Raw genomic sequence first — 15,093 nt, forward strand, 5'->3', positions numbered from 1 at the left:
GATGGAGCCGCTCTTCCTCTTTAGAGGGATGCGGAGGCGGAAAGAAGGTAGGCAAGGTGATAGACTGCCCAATGTGGAAGGCCGTGACAACCTTGGGCAGGAAAGATGGTTTGGTACGAAGCACCACTTTGTCCGGATGGACAGAAAGGAAAGGTGGAGTACAAGAAAGAGCCTGGAGCTCACTCACTCTCCTGGCAGAGGTGATGGCAACCAGGAAAGCAGTCTTCAGAGTCAGAAGGCGAAGAGGGCAATTGTGAAGTGGCTCAAAGGGAGCGCACATCAGAAAAGTTAGAACCAGGTTCAAGTCCCACTGAGGCATCACAAACGGAACAGGGGGAAATGTGTGAGTGATGCCTTTAAGAAATCTGTTCACAATAGGGGACTTGAACAAAGAAGGCTGATCAGGTAGCCTGAGAAAGGCTGAAAGGGCAGAAAGGTAGCCCTTGATAGTGCCCAGAGCAGAGCCCTGCTGGGCAAGAGAAAGAAGGAAGAGAAGAACCTCTGAAAGAGGGGCAGGAAGAGGATCCACAGCCTGTGCTGTGCACCATGCCACAAATCTGTTCCACCTGCAGGCGTATACCGACTTTGTGGAGGGACGCCTGGCTGCCAGAATGACGTTACAGACTTCAGGAGGCAAGTCAAATGGCCTCAACTGTCGCCGCTCAATCTCCAAGCATGGAGGTGGAGACTGGACAGGTTCGGGTGGAGGACCGTCCCCTGCTGCTGCGACAGAAGGTCCTCCTGAAGAGGCAGACGAACCGGGGGATCGACTGACATACTGAGTAGCTCTGGATACCAGTACCTTCGTGCCCAGTCCGGAGCCACAAGGATGACTTGGGCCCGGTCGCGCCTGATCTTCTTCAGCACTCTGGGCAGAAGTGGTATAGGCGGAAAGGCGTACAACAGACCGCAACTCCACTCGCGGCAAAAAGCGTCTCCGAGCGAGTGCTGCCTTGGAAATTCCAACGCGCAGAACTGATGACATTGCGCGTTCTCTTCGGTGGCGAATAGATCTAACTAAGGCTCTCCCCATTGCTGAAAGAGGCCTTGCGCCACGTCCGAGTTCAGACGCCATTCGTGATCCATCATGCACCGACGGCTGAGCTCGTCCGCCCTGGCGTTCAGAGAACCTGCCAGATGTTGAGCCACCAGGGTCACGCCCTGGCGTTCCAGCCATTGCCAAAGGCGAAGAGCCTCTTGACAAAGGATCCACGACCCCACACCGCCTTGTTTGTTGCAGTACCACATGGTGGTGGTGTTGTCCGTGAACACCTGCACTACACTCCCCCGGACTGAGGGGAGGAATGCCTTCAGTGCCAGACGAATCGCCCTGAGCTCCAACAGGTTGATGTTGAGCCGGGACTCCGCCGGAGACCAGAGGCCTCTGATCTCCGCCTCTCCCATGTGGCCTCCCCAGCCCTGGAGGGACGCGTCCGTCACAACTACGTGCTCCGGTTGGGGTAGGGAGAGGGATCTGCCGCTGACCCAATCGCGGTCCGTGAGCCACCACTGCAACTGTCTCGCAGTGCCCTCCGAGATCAGGACATGGTCGGACAGGTTGCCCTGATGCTGGGCCCACTGAAACTTCAGGTCCCACTGCAGAGCCCGCATCGGCCACCTGGCGTGATGCACCAGCAGGATGCAGGAGGCCATCAGCCCCAGAAGCCGCAGCGTCAACCTGACCGAAACCCGGGATAACGGCTGAAAGATGGGAATCAGAGCCTGAATATCCCGGACCCGCTGCTCGGGTGGATAAACCCGAAACTGCGCCGAGTCTAGAACCGCTCCGATGAAGAGGAGCTTCTGAGAGGGGCACAGGTGTGACTTCGGCACATTGAGCGAGAACCCCAGCTGATGCAGGAGGTCTGCCGTAGTCTGGAGGTGGCTGACGACTGTCAGGGGCGAGCCCGCCTTCAACAGCCAGTCGTCGAGGTAGGGGAAGACTGAAATCCCCAACCTGCGCAGATGAGCTGCGACCACCGCCATCACCTTTGTGAACACCCGTGGGGCGCTGGTAAGGCCGAAGGGGAGCACGGTAAACTGAAAGTGCTCGTGGCCAACCGTGAACCGCAGGTAGCGCCGGTGGGCCGGCAGGACGGGGATGTGGAAATAAGCGTCCTGCAAGTCCAACGCCACCATCCAGTCTCCTGGATCCAGGGCAGCTAAGACCTGAGCCAGTGTCAGCATCTTGAACTTCTCCTTCCGGAGGAAGCCGTTGACGTTCCGTAGGTCCAAGATAGGGCGCAGGCCCCCTTTGCCCTTCTTGGGCACCAGAAAGTAGTGGGAGTAGCAACCACACCCTACTTCTGGCCCAGGAACGCGCTCGATGGCCCCTTTGGCCAAGAGGGCCGTAACTTCCTCCTGCAGAAGTCGCAAGTGATACCCCGATACACGGTGGTTCTGCGGCGGCATGGTTGGAGGAGTCGCCTCGAAGGGGAGGGAGTAGCCCCTTCGGACGATCTGCAGCACCCACCTGTCCGATGTGACAGTGCGCCAGTGGAGGTGGTGATGGCGAACCCTGCCCCCCACTGGCGTCACATGGGCCTGAAAGCACGGACTAGGAGGGTTTAGAGGCGGATGCTGCGGGGGAAGGTGTGGACTGACCTCGCCGCTGCCCACGACCGCCCGGACGGCGATTCCCACGGCCGCCACCGCGTTGGGTATTGCCCTGCGGCGCGTGGCTGGAGGCACGTGCGGGCGCACCCCTTCCGTGGCCACGAAAGGAGTGATAGGCAGCCGGTTGCTGGCGTTGGCCCGAGAGGCCCAAGGACTTGGCCGTAGCCCTGGAGTCCTTAAAACGCTCAAGCGCATGGTCTGCCTTGTCGCCAAAGAGGCGACGGCCATCAAACGGCATGTCCATGAGCGTGCTCTGGACATCTGCCGAGAAGTTGGCGGACCTCAGCCAGGCGTGGCGTCTGACCTCCACCGTCGTTGCCATCGCTCTACCCAGCGAGTCAGTGGTATCCAGCCCACACCGGATGGAATACTTGGCTGCATCCCGGCCCTCCACAAGGGCTTGGCCGAGTTTGGCCCGTACCTCCAACGGACACTCTGGCAGCACTTCCGCGACCTTATCCCACACAGAGTGGGTGTAACGTCCCAAGAGGCAGGCGGTGTTGGAAGACGGCAGGCCCAAACTAATGGATGAGAAGATCTTCTTCCCATACTGGTCATACCTCTTGGATTCCCGATCCGGCGGGGCCGACGGGAATGCGGTTTGGGAATTGGAGGCCTGGATAACCAGGCTCTCGGGGGTAGGGTGGGAGGACAGAAAACATGGGTCGCCCGGGGCGGGGCGGTGGCGTCTGGCCACGTTCCTATCTACGGGCGAACCCGTAGCGGACTTGGACCAAGTGCCCAGAAGAACGTCAGTCAAGGCCTCATTAAAGGGCAGCAGAGGCTCGGCCGAGCTTGACTGCGGTTTAAGGACCTCAGTGAGGAGGTTAGTCCTCACGGCCGCGACGGGGAGCTCAAGGTTTAAGGCCTTGGCAGCCCTCATCAGCACCACACTATATGTTGCCCCCTCCTCCGAAGCCACGGTAGGAGGGGAGACAAACCCAGGGTCTGGAGAGGTGTCCAGACCACTGGCCTCCCCAAGGTCTTCTGTCCAGTCCTCACGAGACTGACACTCCCTGGTCAGAGGGTCCTCAGACCCCTCCCAGTCCTCTCCTTCACCCATCTCCTGAAATTCAGGGTCCTCAATCAATGGGGCCTGTTCATAAAAGTGAAATTCACCCAACGGCGTCTGGAGCGGCGCCCAACGGGGCCGCCCCGACGGCCGAACAGGAACGGAAGTAGAACAAGGGTCGGCGCCGCCCGAGGACGGCGCCGGAGGCGACACCTGAGGGTCCGACGCCGGGGAGGTCGTCAGATCCACCGGCGACGAACCAGAACCCGAAGGAGGACCAGCGGCGTCGGGCCCGAAGGCACCGGCGGCGTCGGAACAACTGGACCACTCGGCGCCGGGCCCGAAGGCGCCGGCGGCGTCGGGATAACAGGGGCCTGCGGCTGGCCCGAAGGCATCGGCGGCGTCGGGGCCGAAGCACCCGACGGCGTCGGGGCCGGAGCCGCCGACCCGCTAGGACTCCCAGACGGGTAACCTGGGCCCGGAGGCGCCGCGGAGCCCGTCGGAGGAGAGAGTTTCCTCATGGCCATGAGGAAGCGCTCGACCTCCTCCGGCGTCGCGTTGAGCCCAGGGACCGTAGGGTATGGGGCTGTACGCGGCGCCCGCGACTCCGACGGAGCCGCGTGGGCGGTGTCACCCGAACCCCCGGCCGCATCGCGCGAGCGTCGGGGGGAGTCTGAGGAGCGATGACGCCGCTTGGACTTCTTGTGCCGCTTACCTGACGACGACTTCGACCCGGAGGAGTGCGGCCTACTCTCGGAGCTGTGGAGGCTCCGGGCCCGCGACCTGTCCCTCGACCTCCCATGGGATCGGGACCTCTCGCGGCGCGGGACCGACTGCCGGAGTTCGAGTCGCCTACGGGACCGCTCCCGCCTGGCTTTCGAAGAGAGGGCCCGGCAGTCGGAGCAGGCCTTGTCGTCGTGGTCGACGCCCGAACACGACAAACACACGCGGTGAGGATCCGTGACCGACATCAGCCGGTCGCAATCGTCGCAATGCTTGAAGCCGGGCATCCCTATCGGCACCGTTTCGGAGTAGAGAGACTCAAAATAGTAATCAAAAAGGATCAAAAAGTTTAGTCAAAAGTGACTAGGGTTACTGCTTTTTCCAGATCTGCGCTTGCTGGCGCGGAAAAAAGAAGAACTGACGTCAGCACGCGGAGGCGGCGTCTAAGTACTCCGACGACGTCATCACGGCGCCCACGACGCCGACGACGGACGCGGAGCCGCAGACGACGCCTACCGACGCACAAGGGTACTGCTACGCAAAAATTTCCGGATCCAGTCTGACGCCTGGGGATATTCTAAGGTAAGGAATCTAATACTAACGTGTCTCTTTCAGATACAAGATATCACATTCGACCACTATGCAGAATCCGCCCTCCATCCGCACAACAAAAAACATTGATTAACTCACTGGTTATTAAAAAAACATGGCTATTGGAATGATTTCCTGGGAGTTCTTGCTCGTAAAGACTTTGTTCTCCTCAACAAAGTATTAAACTCTGACATAAAATACTTTATCCCCAGAAGCATCCCTTCGTCAGCCTTTTAACCTCAAGCGAGGTGGCATTCAGCTAAAAATTGGACCCTCTGAAAAACTTTAAGACTGGTCTTCAAAGCCATTCATGGATCATCCCCAGCCTACCTTTTCGAAGCTCTGTCCCAAAGCATCACCGCAAGAGATCGGCCAACTAGCACCTCCTATAAAACCTAAAACCACAGTGTGCACTGCAGAGATTCCGTTTCATCCACATTCTTGGACTCACTCAATCACCGGAATGCTCTCACACTGACCAACAGGGCCAACCGAACACTCCAGAACTTTAACACCAAACTAAAAACACAGCTCTTGAAACTCTAAGGCGAAGGTGATTCATGTTTACCAAGAAGGGGACTCATGATGAAGAAGTACCAATTTCTTTACTTTGTAAATTTACCTCATGATAAGTGGCTAATCCTACCTACACCGATATCTTCTAGATACAGTGCTGTGCAGTGTTTCCAATGCCTGTTTGTCCTTGAGGTTCTTACTGTCCAAGCAACAGCTTACCTACACTTTCCGGCCAAAACCTCACTGATTTCTTGTAACTCCATACATTCCATTTATTGTTCTATGTCCGTCATTCATGCATGGGCTAATGTACATTTCCAATCAATATATTTCCTGATTCTCATAAGAAATAAATACGTGATATCACCAATGTCATAAACAACATAACTAAAAGAAAAGTATACAGTTTTCATACAGTTTCACTACTTTCTTTGCTGTCCCCAGTCCTCTGCGCATCAGATGCTGGTGTAGATTGGGGCTATTTCTCATGTAATATGTTTGAATTTATATTTTTGAGAAATAGTCTTCATGAAAACTCTTTCGGCTGGTAGACATTTAACTGGTGATGGAAGATGCTTAGTATATACATGGTGGATTAATTAGGTGACTGCATGCATGAACAATATAGCAGTTCACAACATTAAACTGCTTGTATTGGAGGTACAATAAGGCAATAGACCATACTATTAGTGGGTTATAAGCCATCTCCAAATCACACATGCCTTTAAATGTCAATTCCCACTTACCATGCTACTGGCTGGCTGCAGAGTAGGTATGTATGTATCATCGAACTGTCCCTTTTCATTTAATATGCTGTTTTGATTCTCTTGAGAGTTCTCTGATGCCTTGGAAGGTACACCTTTTATTAGATCACTCTTTGATGTTGCATTAGCTTCTTGTGCTGCTGAGTTCTGCTGATCATTCAAGAACTGTAATTTTGGTTTATAGGGCACTGGTCCATCTTTCTTAATTTTCTGATCAGATAGAGGGGAGACCTTCTTTTTAGGTGTCTTCCCAGAGCAACTGTGCACATCCACTGGTAGCTGCTTCTCAGAACTGATCAGTTCCAATGGGTGTGCCCTCTTGGCTGCATGTTGTTTTAAATATTGTCTGGGGCTTTTCTCACTTGGTCGTTCTTTGTCCTTATGCCGTATATCATCGCCTTCCAATGGGAACAAAACTATGTCAGAACCCAGGGTCGCAGAAACCCCAGTCTCGTCCTTATTGTCTTCCTCATTTACAAGCACTTTATCTTCAGATTCCTTGTTTACATAATTTATGTCCAAGCAATTCGAAATTTGTGACGGTGGAGAGTCACGCACTGGGCATTGGTGGATACTGTTAGGGTCTTTACAGCTGAAACTGTGGCGACAGTCCACACCACTGTCAGTGCAGCGTGTATTGTCAACGTTGATTACAGTTTCACACATTGCGCTACCTGTTTCTGCACAAGTTTCTTGGCTCTGTGTACTGGTGTCAGAAAAAAGCAAAGGTGGAGAGCTATCCATTTTGTTCATAAAGGTCTCTTCCATATGTTCTAGCAAGTCTGGTGTGCTGCTATCTGGTAGTGTTATGCCATCGTCTTTAATACTTAAAACCACGCAGGACTCTTGTGAAGTGTGGGAACTTGATGGAGTTTCCGGAGTACCTGAAATTAAATATGAAAGGTCTGAATTGTATTAAACATTTCCATTAACACCTGCCAGCTAAATGCTGTGCAGAATGTGGTGCTCATCTGCTCTCGTAAACAACACAATCTCATAACCACCCCCGGTCATGCCTGACTCGCTCTACTCCATTCGCGTCCCTCATTACCAGTGGCTTGCTTATACCGATCATACTGATAACGAGACTTACCAGGCCAATCGGAATTCTACGATTAGCGGAAACACCGCTGGCGAGTGGTATTCCACCCAGAGTTTTCACCTGCTGCAGCGAGACAAACTTTTCAGGTGGAGTATCACAGAAAGATATGCGAGATTCAGCATGGAAAATGCAATTCCCACATGTGCTCCAAAAATGTATAATCTACTCTTTGACCCCTTTAGAAATTACTGAGACACCTGGTAAAGATCTTGTAATGAACAGAGAGTGGGGGTGATGCTCTAATCAAATCTAACATTATTTGGAGCCCCATCCCCTCAAATTCAGGAAAAAGAACTATATAATGATCTTTTAGAGGGTCAGTATCATATGTAAAGTCCTGCAGAAGACAAATACAATAACTATTGACCAACTTCTGTTCCAATTACTTTCAAAACCACTGCTGACCTGTCCCCTCTACCTTATTCTATCACTCACTAACTACTGAAAACTGCCATTTAATACACCTCAATACTGGTCTAGTATTTATATGCCTTTATGAATCTGTTATCAACTTTATATTTCTTTAATACTGCTCTGTACTTTGGGACTTTGAATGCTTAAATCAGCCTAGTGCGCACCTAAATAAAGCAGCTCATTCACCTGCCGCACCAATGTTACAGCAATGAGGAACATTATTATGAGGGTGAGAAGTCATAGTGGACAGCTGCAACGATTCAAATGGAGTACATCTCAGGAAGGTGAAGACCTAGTTATTGTCTCACTGAGGCATATTAAAAGGAGAATGAGGCGGACCCAGCCACCGCAAAAAGGCTGGAAGATCTGAGAGATATCCTTTACCTGTGCCTAAAGCAGGTCCTTGCTGGGTTAAGGACAACCAAAAAGTAATACTTAGATAACCTGGCTTGAAGTCGGCAAATCTATTCAGTACCGCACCAAAGCACAAACTAGTTCCAATGCAGGTGAACAGTGTTTTAGTTGAATGACACCTGCCTGCCAAAATGACATGTACAACCTCGGGAATAAGATGACTTGGGCCCAGTCATTCCTGATCTTCTTCAGAACTCAAAGCACGAGAGGTATCGACGGAAAGGGGTACGGGAGTCCCAAAGTCCTCTTTAGGCAGACTGCATGGGGGAGGGAGGAAGGGGGGAGGGAGGGAGGGAGGGAGAGAGAGAGGGAGAGAGAGAGGGAGAGAGAGAGAAGAGAGAGAGAGAGAGAGAGAGAGAGAGAGAGAGAGAGAGAGAGTTGGAGAGGGAGAGGGAGAGAGATAGAGACCCAGTGCACTAAAGTACTGACATTGGCGTTCTTAGAGGTGCAGAGAAACAATCAAACCAAGGTTCTCTCTATTTGCGGAAGTTGCCATATGCCACCTCCGCATGCAACCACCATTTGTACGCCACTAGGTGTCGAAGGCTGAGTTTGTCCGTCCTGGCCAGAAGCTGTATCACCAGGAAAATCACCTGGTTATTCATCCATTTCCAAAGGCGTAGTGCCTCCTGGCACACGGTTCACTGACCCACTACACCCTGTTTGTTGCAATACCACATGGCGGTGGTGATGTGCATGAGCAACTGCACCAGCATCCTTTTGATGGATGGTAGGTAAGCCTTCAATGCCAAGTGGAAGGCCAGCAGCTCCTGAAGGTTGATGTGGAGCATGGACTCTGCCAGAGGCCAGATGGCTCGATTCTCCACCTCTCCCAAGTGGCCCAATCAATACAGAAATGAGGCATTGGTCCCCACTGTAAATTCTTTTTTATTTTTTTACTTTATTTTTCAGTTTTATACAATCATGGTCAAAATAGAGAGCATAGTGTGATACACAGTACTGGTACAGACATAAATAAATGCAATGTGATATGAAATACAGGTAATAGCCCACGGCGTCAATTTACAGTGGAATGTGGGGGATAAGTGCAGGCATAACATCAAGTAACCCACAGGGCTGTTGCATTACCAGGATTGGTCTATTTCCCTAGCACCCTCCCATACAAACAGAGATAAAGTATTATTGTCACATGAAAAAGAAAGAAAAAAAAGGGGGGGGAACATTCAATGCCGCCCCATGCACCTAGCCGACACCCTCAGGAACAATACCATTGGCAATCTGAGTGTCAGCCTCAGTGCGCTTGCTAGTGATGCACACTTTGTACGGTCCCCAAATGTCCACAGGTCTTGAGTAGCTGGGCACTAATGTGGCGTATTCCTCGCAATTTACATTACAAAACGCCAAACTGCGAAGCCATGACTGTAGTGAAGGGACCCTCCTGCTACCCCATAGTAATGCCACCTCGCGTTTGGCCAACAGAAAACCAAGCACAGACAATTTCCTGACCTTCTAGGGGAAATTTACCACATATCCCAACAGTGCAATCTCAGGAGTGGGGATCAATGTCATGGAAAGGATGTTCCCTAGTGTGGTGTGCACCTGAACCCAGTATTGCTGTATTTTTGGACAGGTCCAGGAGAGATGGGCAAAATAGGCAAATGAAGCGGAACATTTCTGGCACTGGTGGGGTCTAGTGGGGTCTATCTTGTGGGACCATGCGGGGGTGTGGTACATTCTGCGGAGAAACTTAAAGTGAAGTAACTTATGCCTGCTATTTAGGGACACCTCCCTCGTTGCCCTGCAGCACTGTTCCCATTGGTCATCCGTAAGAGGCCTGTCTAAATCAACCTCCCATGCTGTGCGGTCCTTAGCATCAGAGAACGGCCGGGACATCACACATTGTTTGTATAACTTGAAGATCAAATGTGCGCCTGTTGGACACTCTATAATTAAGGTCAGTGGTAGGGCCGGCTCAGGAGCAGCTGGAAAAGAAGGGAAAGTGGCACGCAACATGGAATACATACGTTTCAATACAAAGGTATCCATAAAGGAGCGTTCACTAAACCAAGCTTCCTCTGACACTGAAAAAACATGATCGTCTGGAAACAGGTCACCAATCGTGCGGATCTGAAATTTCTCCAGCATGTGTTGAACCAAAACCTCGCCCGTTATGGGAAGCAATGAAGGGTTTGGTAGAGGCAACGCGGGGGAGTACAATTGGACTAGGCCCAACAGCCTTCGCAGCTTGCCCCATACCCAGCAAGTGGTGGATACAGTCTGAATGTCCCTAGGATCTCTCGGGATGCCTGTGGATAAAATGGCAGACAGTTTCTGAGGAAGTACTAGGTCAGCTTTCGGCTTCAAATAGGGGACACAGGCGTCTGGGTGATACCAGGCGTAGGAATAGCAACATTGTGCAGTCAGGTAATATAAATACATGTCCTGTACCCCAAAGCCTTCAATTTCTTCAATTAATTCTGGGACTTATCAAAAGTTTATTACCTCCAAGGATTTCTTGTGTATTATTGTGATTAAGAAATTTATGTTTGTTTGATTTTTTAAAACATATTTGCTCTTTATGAAATACTGAACATGTCTATATCAAAAATATTTTTATAATTACATTTTATACGTTATCATACTTTATTGTTTATGTTGCTCTTTTTTGTGTTTTCTATATGTACTGATTGAAATTGATTTTATTTTAAACTCGTTCTGCCAGATTGTGTTTTTTCTTTTTTTCCTGTTTTGCCTGGGTATTTTACCTTGCTTTCAACTGCTCTACCCTGAGCCAGGAAATCTATCCAATTCAGGGGGTCCCTGTTTTAACTCTAGAGTCAGGTAATATAAATACATGTCCTGTACCCCAAAGCCGCCTCTTTCATATGGCAAGGTCAGGGCTTGCCAATTCACTCGCGGTCTCTTGTCTCCCCAAACGAGACGCAAGAGGAGTGTTCGCAGTTGTAGAAAAAAGGTCTGAGTGAGAGGAATGGGGATGTTGTTGAAAAGATACGGAAACCGAGGGAGGACTACCATTTTAATAATGGCCACTCTACCGGCCATCAACAAGGGCAGCCTTAACCACCTCTCAACCTGCGATTCCAAAAAACAAATTGCCCGGCCATAATTTAGCCTCATAATAGTGGCAGTGTCTAGATGTATATAAACTCTGAGATACCTGATTGCATCTTGGCACCATTCAAGCAGGAATTCGCATTCCCAGGAAGTCGTGCTGGTAGTCAATGAGAAAATAACAGACTTTGCCAATTGACACTGAGACCGGAGAATCTGCCAAAACAAATAATTTCCTGGATAAGAGGGTCGAGGTTAAGATGGGGTAGCCTGACATATAAGATTGTGTCATCAGCATACAGGGACACCAAAAGAGGTCCTGTGCGAAACTGTAAGCCACGATGTAAGTGTTTTTCTTGGAAATGTCAAACTAGTGGGTCCATTGCCAAAATGAAAAGTAATGGTGACAGGGGGCAGCCCTACCTCGTGCCACAAGATAAGCGAAAAGGCTCAGAAATAGTACCATTTAGGCGCAATCGAGCTGTAAACAGAGTCCGCAAGTTGAGTGAGGTGGATCTGTGTGGGACGAAACCAGACTGGGCTGGAGAAATGATGGATTCCATTAACCCCTTCCATGCTGATGACGGCCGGGAGCCGTCATGGCACACAGTGCTCGTGTGGCGATGACGGCTCCCGGACGTCATGACCGCACCCGCGATCGGAATGTGCCGCACAGGCGCAGAATCGCGGCCGCGCCCAAGGGGTTAATAGAGACAACTGGATTGCGATCACCTTCGCCAGTATTTCATAATCAAGGTTTAGCAGGGATAGCGGCCTATAGGAGCCACAGATTTTGGGGTCTTTGCCCAGTTTGGGGAGAAGGATGATGACCGCTTCCCTGAACGTAGGGGGAAGGATACCTACTTCTAGCGCTTCAGCATAAACCTCTACCAATCTAGGGACCAATATATCCTTATATGCTTTGTGAAAATCTGCGGAGAACCCGTCGAGACCGGGTGCCGAGGAGCCCCGCAACGCCTCTATTGCCTCAATTATGCTATCTTGGGATATGGGAATGGACAGGAAATCTTGCATATGTCGTTTTAAGTACACCAGCGCGATTTCCGCGAGTTATTCCCCTTGATCGCTAAGATCCCCGGTGATTCTGGAAGTATATAATGTTTTAAAATAGGAAAGAAACGTGTCACATATGTCCGGGGTGGAGTGTACCAACGTGTCATCCGGGCCTATAAGCTCAGTATCCCCACTGTAAATTCTGGGTGGGGTGGGGTAGGGAGAATATTTTCTGACGCTGACCTAATCGCGGTCAAGTAACCCCTACTACAAGCCTTTTGCAGTCTACTTAAAAATCTGGGCATTATCTGATAATTCCCCTTGTAACTGTGCCCACTGGGACTTCATATCCCACTGCAGAGCCTGAAGTGGAGTGTCTCTGAAGGTGTGAGTTTGGCACATTTATATTTAACCCCAACAATGTTAGGAGGTTCACAGTAGTCTGGAGGTGGGAGACGTTTGCAGCAACCAGTGCCATCACTTTCATAAACACCCAACGGGGCACTGGTAAGGCCAGAAGGAAGTACAGCAAACTGAAAATGCTCCTCTCCACTGTAAGGTCCATCGCTACCATCCAGTCTCACCCCGTTTCCCAATCTGTAGGACCCACATGTCTGAAGGTACTGTCGGTCACCCTGTCAGAAAATGTCATATCCTGCCTCCAACAGGGTGACTGGGTGTCTCAAAGGACCTGTTAAAGTGAATTTGAGGCTGTAGCAGTGGGAAGGTTGGAAGACTGTACTGTACGCTGCCTGTTATCCAAGCGGTTGTAGATTTTGTGACTACGAAAAGGCTGAAGGGTTTGCTGGGTTTGGCTGAAATTAATGGCGATATTGAAAGCCTCTACCATAGCCATGGACGCTGTGGAAATGTTGGTGTGTCTGACAGGAATAAAGAGCTGAGAATGGACCTACAATCCTTAAACTGCTCAAGGGCCAAATCTGCCTTCTCACCAAAATGCTAGAACCATTGAAAGGAATGCTCATTAACGTGGACTGGACTTCCGTGGGGAAGCCTATGGACCTCATCCAGGCGTGTCTCTGGAGAGCCACACTGGAACAAATTGCCCAGCCTAGAAGAGCTATTAGTGTTCAAGTCATAGCAGATAGTCAATTTAGCAGAATCACAGTCATTCTGATGAGCCGGCGTGAGGACGAGACGCGTGTCATCAGGGACACTGGGCAAGACTTGTGTGACGGAGTTCCAAAGGGCATGCGTATGGGGCTCTAGAAGGCAGGTAATGTGCCATAGAGTTGTAGCGGGGCTTCATCGAAATCTTTGATTTGCTGCGGGGTCACCAATGACCCTGGAAATTCGAGTTGCTTTGGGACAAGGGTCAGAATCGGCTTCATAGGAGAACAACTTCAGGAGTGAAAACGGAAGACATGATGACGCCCTTGCACCTTCTCTGGAGTTAGAGAGTTGCAGGAAGGGACGAGACCCGCTTGGACTATTTATGCTTTTCCTTTGACTTACTCGAAGACTTCAACCGCAACGATGATTAGCCACAGAAGAGACATCAGGAACTGTCCGTTCCTTGAACTTTGGCATGGAGCCTTCTGGTGTTTGGCGATTTAAAGCATCGACTCATGGTTCCGGATGACCTTGAAGTTCATCAAGGTGCAGTCACTGCAGGCTTTGGAGTCATATTACGAGCCCAGACACATAGGCAAACCTGATCTATCACAGACCTTTGGTTGCGCCCGTCCCTACTAAGTTTGAACCCTTTGGTCGTGTGAGGTGGCATTTTCCACTGGATTTTTAAAACACTTTTGAGATAAAGGTCTTGTGAAAGGTCGAGGGGTAGCTCCAGATTCATGTTTGGTGACATGAAAAAAAAGGATCTGATGTTAGTGCACACAAGAGGCATATGTGGTTCCACACATCGCTAACGGAGCGATGTTTGCTCAAAGCTGCACAGCAATGCATACTGGCACAGGAATTCCGCTCAAGAAAAGTTTCCAGATCCACTCTGATGCCTGGAGAATATTCAAAAGTTGAGAAATCTGCAGTTATATGTATTTACCAGAATTAATGAGTTTTCCACCACCTACAGGAACTTCGAGCCCCAACCAACCTCCTCAACCACCTCACTCCGACGGAAGCCCCCCCGACCAACATCTCACTGCACTGAACACAACAAGCATCATAAATTCCATCCACTAAGGAGCATCCACGGACCCTGTCCCAACTACCTCTTCAACCTAGGAAGCAACAAGATCATCCACCAAATCACCACTATCCTCAATGCATCCAACGACAACGCCACCTTTCCCGACACACGGAAACACGCAGAAGTCAGACCCCGCCTTAAGAAACCCTCTGCCGACCCCAGTGAACTCCAGAACTACCATTCCACCTCACTGCTCCCCTTCCCCGCAAAGTCCTGGAGAAGGCCATCAACTGGCAGCTCACCGAACACCTGGAGAGAAATGCCCTGCTAGATGACTCCCAATCTGGTTTCCACGCCAACCATAGTACAGAAACTGACCTGATCGCTGCCACGGACGACATCCGCACTCAGGAGAATCAGCTGCCCCGATTCTTCTCAACCTCTCCACAGCCTTCGACACCGTTTCCTACCACACACTCATCTAATGATGCACTCAGATGGATTGCTTCGCTCCTCACAGATGGAACACAGAGAATCTTCCTTCCCCTCCTTCCCCTTTGTACCCATAAACACCAACTGCGGAGTCCCTCAGGGCTCATCCCTCAGAGTACCCTCTTCAACACTTACATGATGCCTCTAACCAACATTGTCAGAGCCCACTCTCAATATCATATCCTATGCAGACGATACCCAGCTCATGCTTTCGCACTCAGCAGACCCGCACCACCGCTAAGATCAACTTCCACAACTGCATGAAGAATGTCACAGACTGGATGGTCAT

The 15,093-nt window shown here is 50.7% G+C and overlaps 1 protein-coding gene across 3 annotated transcripts in view; it reads right to left on the reverse strand.

Moving 5' to 3' along the window:
* ACD (ACD shelterin complex subunit and telomerase recruitment factor) overlaps window positions 1–15,093 on the reverse strand; it is a 283,828-nt gene that overhangs the window by 35,616 nt on the left and 233,119 nt on the right. For all 3 annotated transcript variants that reach the window (XM_078688039.1, XM_078688038.1, XM_078688037.1), the window contains one exon: window positions 6,205–7,106. In XM_078688039.1, the coding sequence (XP_078544165.1) occupies window positions 6,205–7,106 (902 nt within the window). The remainder of the gene's footprint in view (window positions 1–6,204; window positions 7,107–15,093) is intronic.

The sequence above is a fragment of the Lissotriton helveticus genome, chromosome 4_1 (assembly GCF_964261635.1).
Source record: "Lissotriton helveticus chromosome 4_1, aLisHel1.1, whole genome shotgun sequence".
NCBI lineage: Eukaryota > Metazoa > Chordata > Amphibia > Caudata > Salamandridae > Lissotriton > Lissotriton helveticus.